The following is a 9,821-nucleotide window of genomic DNA, read 5'->3' on the forward strand; positions in this document are numbered from 1 at the left end:
GTTGCTTTTGATGACAATCCCGTTCGGATTTGAGGCAATATTGAGGCATAAACACAAAATCTGACACGTTGCCTGTGAAATGTTGAAGTTTGACTGTGTGCTTTCGGCGAGGCTGAGATGACGTAAATAGATCAGAGCAATGTATACTGCATACCATTAGAAAGGGGAGAGTCTCTGCTTTCAGAAAATACCAAACATGGCCGGGTAAACTGCTGTGATTCGGATCTACTGTCACGATTCTTTTATTTTAGCCCATATAATGATATGCTGATTCTATTTCGACTAAAATGGTAAAATCGTTGACAAACAACCATTCTTTGAACAAAATACAATTGTACGGCTGATTTAGTGGGGGACATGCCTCCTAAGTGTGATGGATTTGAAAAAAAAAATCCACTTTACAATTTGAACTACTTTTCAAATGCGTGAAGTCGGCTTGACCACAGTTGGACCCGGATACGGGTCCGTCGGGCTTAAAGGGTTAAGCATAAGTATCAGTGGGATGATATTATATGGCCAAGGGAATGCATGTATAGAAGGAAGAGCAATGGACCTAAGACTGAACCTTGGGGAACACCGGTGGTGAGACTGCAGGGCAGTGAAAGAGACACGCACACACACACTTTAAATCAGGGGTGGGCAACTGGCGGCCCCCGACCTCACTCAGTGTGGCCCCTGGGTCAATTTCATTTTTTTTTTTTTTTTTACAAGGCGGAAGTTTTTGGTTAGGTTAGACCATCAAAATCTGTGTTTTTATTTGACTGTACAACCCAGAACATGGCACTAATGGTGTTAGCATTGTCCATCCACATACTGTTTAACGTTAGCAATTGAGCTAGCGCTATTGTAACAAACTGTATCCAGGATGCACGATGAATATCACATATTTGGGTGATGTACCCCATCGAATTGCCGTAGCGGGCTGTTTTAAAGCTAATTACTGAATTACTCAATTTGAATATGAAAAATATAAATGTTGGTATAATGAACTTTGATTACCAGTTCTTTTCATCGCATTAGTAGCTATAATTGGGAGTGATGGTGTTAACAGTAGGCTACTGGTGGAAGTGCACGGTCACAATCTGGCCCCCTGGTAGCGAGGACGTTTTCTTTGTGGCCCTCTCTATCATCAAAGTTGCCCATCCCTGCTTTAAATGAAGGGGAACACAACACGCCCAGGCCCCAGTGTACGCTATCTTGTACGTCCACCTTGTACCAGCCGGTCTTTCACGGTAGCCTACAATGCTGCTGTTAAGCTGTGTGTGTGCACGTGCTGCACCACAGAGATAAAACTGTGGTGTGAATTGTGTTACGCCTGTGACGTGTGTGTGTACGTGTGTGTGTGTGTGTGTGAACTGTTAGCCTGTGACCTGTGTGTGTCTGTCTATCTGATTGAGAGAATGCCCCCTCCTCGGTTATGCAAACTAAAACGGCTCATCAAGACTGCAGCGTTGCTGTGTGTGTGTGTGTGTGTGTGTGTGTGTGTGTGTGTGTGTGTTCATGTGGTCGTCGGAAAAAGGCAGGAATCGTTTCAGTTCAGAGGGCTGCAACTAACGATTGTTTTCATTATTGATTAATCTGTCGATTATTTTCTCGATGAATCCATTAGGGCGTTTGGTCTATAAAATGTCACTTTTTTCCCCCGAAGCCCAAGATGACGATTCCTGAGAAACAGTCCACAACACAAAGATGATCAGTTCACTGTCACAGAACTAAAGAAACCAGAAAATATTCACGTTTAAGAAGCTGGAACAAGATTTTTTTTTTTTTAATTAGTCAAACGATTAATCGATTATAAAGAAAATAGTTGGTGATACATTTTCTGTCGATCAATTAATCGACTAATCGCTGCAGTTCTATAGGCCCATTTCACAGCAACCGGTTTGAGATGGTAATGCAGGGTCTAATCCAGACCTGGGCAACTGGCGGCCCGCGGGCCACATGCGGCTCGCGAGCGCCACCTGTGTGGCCCGCGGTGGAATTGCAAAAAAAAAAATAATAATTACAGTGCACCTGAACGCAACATGCAAGTTACCCGCTGAATAAGTGTCCAAATGTTCATGTCATTCTGGCCAATACTCCACTTCTGTTATAACATTTCAGTCTGGAGTATGGAATATCTTTCAATAATATTCATGACTAAAAGGCTAAAAGTAATCTCATGTGTAAGAAATGACTGTTCTACATTGAAGTAAAAATGTAAATAATTAACTTGTTGGTTTTGGATTTTTTTTAGCTTCAAGAGTGCATTTTTGTTCGTGTGCCCCCCAACACAGGCTTTGAGAATCCCGGGCCACTTACTGATACTTATGCTTAAATTAACCCACTCCTATTCTGGTTTATTTCAAGAAAAACATTTCGGCTAGTGGAAATTCTAATTGGCTGGTAACTTTAAAATCTAGCAGCCATATTGGCAGGTGGTCAAAAAAGTTAATGTCAAGCCCTGCAGGGAGAGCAGGTGGTGACATAGGAGTGAGTGAGAAAAGGATCAAATATTGGTGTTTAAGACTGAATGATGACATCACAACTGTTAATTTAAAATGAGTTATTCCTCTAAACCTGACTTCAAATGCCCCAAATTTTTTCGCACCGGTCCCCAACCCTCAGCAAAATCTTGCCCTTTGGTAGCGAGGACATTTTTTTGTGGTCCTCTCTATCATCAAAGTTCCTGGGTTACGGCATGACAATATTTGTTCGGCCCCCGGCAACAATTTGGGTTTCTCATGTGGCCCCCCATGAAAAATAATTGTGCCCACCCCTGGTCTAATCAATACCTTTAATGAGGGCCCTGGCACTGGAACACCTGCTTTACTTCCTGCTTTACCACCTCTAAACAGTTGCTGTGAAATGGGTCTATTGCAGTTCGACAGATATATCAGGCTGATATCGCCCCTTTAATACACATCAGATATCAGCCACAAGATGGAGGGTTGAATGTAAAGTGCACACAGAAAGAAAACCAAACGCAGGTCTGTCCTGGCTCACTGCGCCATCTGCTGGTCAGAGGAGGGCAGTGAAGGCCTTTGCTGTACGGTAACATAGGGACGGCATTTTTTTATACACACACACTTACATAAATCAATCCATGCCCCGCCCACTTCCCTTGTTCGCCTCTCATAGCTTTCACTCTGTCTACTTCCCACCTCTTATTAAAGTGCTGTCTGTCTGTCTGTGTCTGTCTGTCTCTCTGTCTGTCTGTCTGTCTGTCTGTCTGTCTGCCTGCCTGCCTGCCTGTCTGTCTGTCTGTCTGTCTGTCTGTGTCTGTCTGTCTGTCTCTCTGTCTGTCTGTCTCTCTGTCTGTCTGTCTGTCTGTCTGTCTCTCTGTCTGTCTGTCTGTCTGTCTGTCTGTCTGTCTGTCTCTCTGTCTGTCTGTCTGCCTGAACATGTGACCTCGCCCCGCAGTCACAGACGACGACACGGTGAAGAGGTACTACGCCAAGTTCGAGGAGAAGTTCTTCCAGACGTGTGAGAAGGAGCTGGCCAAGATCAACACTTTCTACTCTGGTAATGATGACCACACGTCATACTGTTGCTGTGTGTACACCCACAAAAACACACACAGTCATATATATTGTATATCAATGTGGTGTATCGTTTAGTCAAAATACGATCAAAAAAAAACAACAACACACTGTTTTGAACGTACAGGAGCCAGCAAGACTTGGACATTGTTTGTTTTATTTCCATAGAAAGTGTTGGTCTCACTTGAAAATGAAATCATCAGCTGTGTAGCCCTTATTCGACAACGTTACTTACTAGCCTATTTAATGCCGTCCAGAGCAATTTCACAACAGCGATAGTGTGCTGTGTAATAATACACGGCTGTAGTAATAACAGCGATAAAAGCCCGGGTGTTAGCTACTAGCTACTGTCCACAAAGAGACTAGAGGCTAACGTTAGTAGCAAACATTGGGCTAACATGCAAGCAAGCATCAGATCATATCAAACAAACATTTAACGTTAATGTTATTTACCTTTGCTGTCACGACAATGTTTGATGATGATGATGATGTCGTTGGTGGCACAAAAGTAAAAATGTCAGACTAATTGCCACAGATGAAATAGTTATAAGACTCAAGGGATTTGAAAGCCTTCAGCTCCTGAGACGTGTATGCCAATACTGTAATTCACAAGGTAGTTATAAATGTCCGGTACGTTATACCTGGCAATATAATGAGTTATCTTTACTCTGTCAGTTTTTTATAGGGGGTCCGCACCTCCGACCAAACTTATTTTTTCATCACTTCTCTTTGACGAAGCCATAACTGTTGCTATACGCTCGGCCAGACTACGTTACGGCTGCGGTTTGTCAACAATATGGCGCCGTCCGGGGTTATCGAATAAGGTCTATTGAGTAACTGTGAATTATATTCACAGTTTCAAAATTCAAATATTTCTCTGGCAGTGTGTGCATGCGCGCGTGTGTGTTTTGCTTATTTTCTGGCAGAAACACAGTGTCTTTAAAGTCGAGCTGAACCCAAAAATGACTTTTCTTTTCTTTTAGTTCAAATACCTGGGTATGCAGTGCACCTATTAATGTATGCAAACAAAATCACAACAATCTACCGTAATTTCTTTAGTTTTTCACACTTTTTCACATCAAAAGTTTATTTTTCAATATTTCATTGATAACAGTAATGTACAGTTTGCCTGATGTCACCTAGTACTATCAGATTTCTACCCCATTTCAACCAATCATATCACAACATGCAGCTGTCAATCAAATCTTCATTTCAGGATAATTTTCTCTTCCAAATGAAGTAGAAAATGGCACCTAGTGCCTGTCATCTGGCAGAATTCCTATCCCATAAACTAACTACTAACTTGGCCAATTGTTAGAAACATGAACAAAAAACAAAAACTATAATCTCTAAGAATGCAAAGAAATGTAACTGGCTCATTAAAACGCGCATTCCAGGGATATCGTATCGTTACAGCAGCGATAATGGCGCGCGCATCCGAGAGCATGGTTGTCAGGGGTCGCACTTCGGAGATTCCAGGCCGACGTGCTGCACTCTCTGCTCAGCAACACGAAGGCAGCTGGCAGCCTGCGGGTCGCTGAGCTCCACTCCTCCCGTCAAAAGGCTCTTCCCGAGGGGAGCGCCACAACACACTGAATCCCACTCGATTTGGAGGCGGAACACGCCAGGATTGGCCAAAGCCCAATCCAGTCCCCAGAATTGTCAAATAAAATCATCGACGTGATACTATGACCCGCCTCTCAACCTGTCATCTTAGACAAACTATGTTTTCAGTCTGAAACGGACTCATTATGCACGTGACGAACAGGTTCAGTTCGACTTTAAAGCTAACCCCTCCCCCTCTGCCCCCTGCAGAGAAGCTGGCGGAGGCCCAGCGGCGCTTCGCCACGCTGCAGAACGAGCTGCAGTCGTCTCTGGACGCCCAGAGGGAGAGCTCCGCCCAGGCCGGCCTGAGGAGGAGGAAGACCGTGTTCGCCCTGTCCCAGCAGGAGAGGTGCAAACACAGGAACATCAAGGACCTGCAGCTCGCCTTCTCTGAGTTCTACCTCAGCCTGATACTGCTGCAGAACTACCAGGTGCGCACAGGGCCGCGCGCACACACACACACACACGCACGCACGCACACACACACACACACACACACACACACACACACTAGGGGTTGCATTGACACGTCACTACCACAAGTCGACACCTATCAGGATGCGTCGATGAGTCGTCACGTGGTTTGAGGCAAGCCGCCTGGAGACTTCCTGTTCTTCATCTTTTGTCTTTTCACTATTTTCTATATCTATTTATTTTTTACTTTTCTCGCTGTCCGAGTACTTTTATTGTTGCGAGCGGCTCTGTTGTTTACTACGGAGATCAGCTGAGTGTGTTGCGGTACGAGACCTGAGAAATGCCCAAGGAGCAGAGGAGGAAATACAGCAGGGATACTCAACTTGCTTTGCCCGGGGGCCACTTTCGTGAAATGATAGAAGGCCAGGGGCCAGTTAATAAATAAACAATATAGATTTTTCTGTAGCGGATTACATAAGTGCCTGGGTAGCGAGCAGACGGCGGCATTTGACAATTTAGCAGCTAAATCATAGATTATTGAAAGATATTCCATATTCCGGACTGAAATGCTATAACAGAAGTGGAGTATTGGCCAGAATGACGTGAACATTTGGACACTTATTCAGCGGGTATCTTGCATGTTGCGTTCAGGTGCACTGTAAAAAAAAAAAAAATGCAATTCCATCGCGGGCCACACAGGGGCCGCCCGCGGGCGGCAAGTTGAGTATCACTGAAATACAGGAGCTGGGAGGACGAGCTAACAACATACAAACACACGGTTTCTATCCAGAGTTTAGCAGCAGTTTGTGCGAGAGGAGTTGCAGCGAGAGCATCAGTATGATGAAAGAGAATGCAGTGGCAGGGGGATTCACTATTTACGTGAACAACAGATGGAGAAGGTGCAACCTGGACACATTATTACAGTGACAGAACGTGTGTGCAGCCCGGACATCAAACTGTAAGTGCATATTACTTGCCCAGAGAGTTCCCCCCCCCCCCCCCCCCCAAGTTATTTTTCTGATTGTGTTTACATTCCTCACATGACTGTTAATACGTCATCAACTCACTAAGCAAGACAGACTTTTATTATTATGGTACCAACTAGGGCTGTGAATCTTCACTGGCCTCACGATTCGATTCGATTACGATTCAGAGGGCTACGATTCGATTACGATTCAGAGGGCTACGATTCGATTACGATTCAGAGGGCTTCGATTCGATTACGATTACGATTATCGATGCATCTCGATGCATCTTCAATCGATCCATCACTTTTTTTCCCAATACATGATTTATTTGTTCTCACTTTCTTTTTTCTCACTGTGTGGCTACTTTTAAAATAAAAGTGCATTTGGAATTGCATTGTATTATGATCCAAATAAGCAACTGCATGTACTTCCATTATATTTTATTCGATAATAATAATAATAATCGATTTTTGACATTTGTGAATCGATGCAGAATCGTGCACGTCCGCATCGCGATGCATCTTATAATCGATCATTTTTTGACACCCCTAGTACCAACAATGCACCACATGACGACTGATCACGTTGACTCAACATTATTGATAGAAAAGTCAACTTGGAGTCATGCAAAACCCCTAAAACGCACACACACACACACACACACACACACACACACACACACACACACACACACACACACACACGCACACGCACACACACACACCCACACCGTGGGTTTCACTCTCTTTCTCTCCCCCCCTCTCTCTCTCTCTCAGAATCTGAACTTCACCGGCTTCAGGAAGATCCTGAAGAAGCATGACAAGATCTTGGAGACGTCGAGGGGGGCCGACTGGAGGGTGTCCCACGTCGAGGTGGCTCCATTTTACACCTGCAAGAAAATCACACAGATCATCTCCGAGACTGAGGTACACACACACACACACACACATGTATAGAGACTGAGGTAACACACACGCACACATGTATAGAGACTGAGGTACGTACACACACGCACGCATGTATAGAGACTGAGGTACACACACACACATGTATAGAGACTGAGGTACACACACGCACGCATGTATAGAGACTGAGGTAACACACACACACACACACACATGTATAGAGACTGAGGTACACACACGCACACATGTATAGAGACTGAGGTACACACACGCACACGTGTATAGAGACTGAGGTACACACACGCACACATGTATAGAGACTGAGGTACACACACACACACATGTATAGAGACTGAGGTACACACACACATGTATAGAGACTGAGGTACACACACGCACACATGTATAGAGACTGAGGTACACACACGCACACATGTATAGAGACTGAGGTACACACACGCACACATGTATAGAGACTGAGGTACACACACATGTATAGAGACTGAGGTACACACACGCACACATGTATAGAGACTGAGGTACACACACGCACACATGTATAGAGACTGAGGTACACACTCGCACACATGTATAGAGACTGAGGTACACACACGCACACATGTATAGAGACTGAGGTACACACTCACACACATGTATAGAGACTGAGGTACACACACACATGTATAGAGACTGAGGTACACACACGCACACATGTATAGAAACTGAGGTACACACGCACACATGTATAGAGACTGAGGTACACACATGCACACATGTATAGAGACTGAGGTACACACACGCACACATGTATAGAGACTGAGGTACACACGCACACATGTATAGAGACTGAGGTACACACACGCACACATGTATAGAGACTGAGGTACACACACACACACATGTATAGAGACTGAGGTACACACACACACACATGTATAGAGACTGAGGTACACACGCACACATGTATAGAGACTGAGGTACACACACGCACACATGTATAGAGACTGAGGTACACACACGCACACATGTATAGAGACTGAGGTACACACACACACATGTATAGAAACTGAGGTACACACACACACACATGTATAGAGACTGAGGTACACACATGCACACATGTATAGAGACTGAGGTACACACACACACACATGTATAGAGACTGAGGTACACACACACACACATGTATAGAGACTGAGGTACACACACGCACACATGTATAGAGACTGAGGTACACACACGCACACATGTATAGAGACTGAGGTACACACACATGTATAGAGACTGAGGTACACACACGCACACATGTATAGAGACTGAGGTACACACACACATGTATAGAGACTGAGGTACACACACGCACACATGTATAGAGACTGAGGTACACACACACACATGTATAGAGACTGAGGTACACACACACACACATGTATAGAGACTGAGGTAACACACATGCACACATGTATAGAGACTGAGGTACACACACGCACACATGTATAGAGACTGAGGTACACACACACACATGTATAGAGACTGAGGTACACACACACACACATGTATAGAGACTGAGGTAACACACATGCACACATGTATAGAGACTGAGGTACACACACGCACACATGTATAGAGACTGAGGTACACACACGCACACATGTATAGAGACTGAGGTACACACACGCACACATGTATAGAGACTGAGGTACACACACACGCACACATGTATAGAGACTGAGGTACACACACGCACACATGTATAGAGACTGAGGTACACACACACACACACACACACACACACACACACATGTATAGAGACTGAGGTACACACACATGTATAGAGACTGAGGTACACACACGCACACATGTATAGAGACTGAGGTACACACACGCACACATGTATAGAGACTGAGGTACACACACACATATAGAGACTGAGGTACACACACACACACACATGTATAGAGACTGAGGTACACACACACACACACACATGTATAGAGACTGAGGTACACACACGCACACATGTATAGTGGTTTACACACACATATTTGACACCTTTTCACTTAATCTCTCTCTCTCTCTCTTCCAGGCGTTGGTAACAACAGAGTTGGAGGGGGGTGACAGGCAGAAGGCCATGAAGAGGCTGAGGGTACCCCCCTTGGGAGCTGCACAGGTCAGAGAAACACACACACACACACACACACACACACACACATTTATGGTGTGATTCCTGAAAGATCAAACACTGTCTTTTTTTGGAGGTGATGGCTTCCCCCTGACAGCACTTTATTGTGAAGGTTTGGAGATGATGGCGCCTGACAGCACTTTATTGTGAAGGTTGCCGATGTTTCAGCAGAAGCACAGGGAAACAAGCAGCCTGATCGTTTTATGATGACAGCAAATGAGCCAGT

At 44.7% G+C, this 9,821-nt stretch overlaps 1 protein-coding gene across 1 annotated transcript in view; it reads left to right on the forward strand.

The window, feature by feature from the left end:
- Window positions 1–9,821, forward strand: part of LOC310792122 (xenotropic and polytropic retrovirus receptor 1 homolog) — a gene marked incomplete at both ends in the record, with an annotated part of 84,779 nt that overhangs the window by 61,308 nt on the left and 13,650 nt on the right. Inside the window, 4 exons of the mRNA XM_083653837.1 lie at window positions 3,403–3,504; window positions 5,337–5,557; window positions 7,285–7,434; window positions 9,500–9,631. Of these exons, the coding sequence (XP_083509963.1) occupies window positions 3,403–3,504; window positions 5,337–5,557; window positions 7,285–7,434; window positions 9,500–9,631 (605 nt within the window). The remainder of the gene's footprint in view (window positions 1–3,402; window positions 3,505–5,336; window positions 5,558–7,284; window positions 7,435–9,499; window positions 9,632–9,821) is intronic.

Source organism: Poromitra crassiceps (assembly GCF_964638095.1).
Source record: "Poromitra crassiceps genome assembly, chromosome: 17".
Lineage (NCBI taxonomy): Eukaryota > Metazoa > Chordata > Actinopteri > Beryciformes > Melamphaidae > Poromitra > Poromitra crassiceps.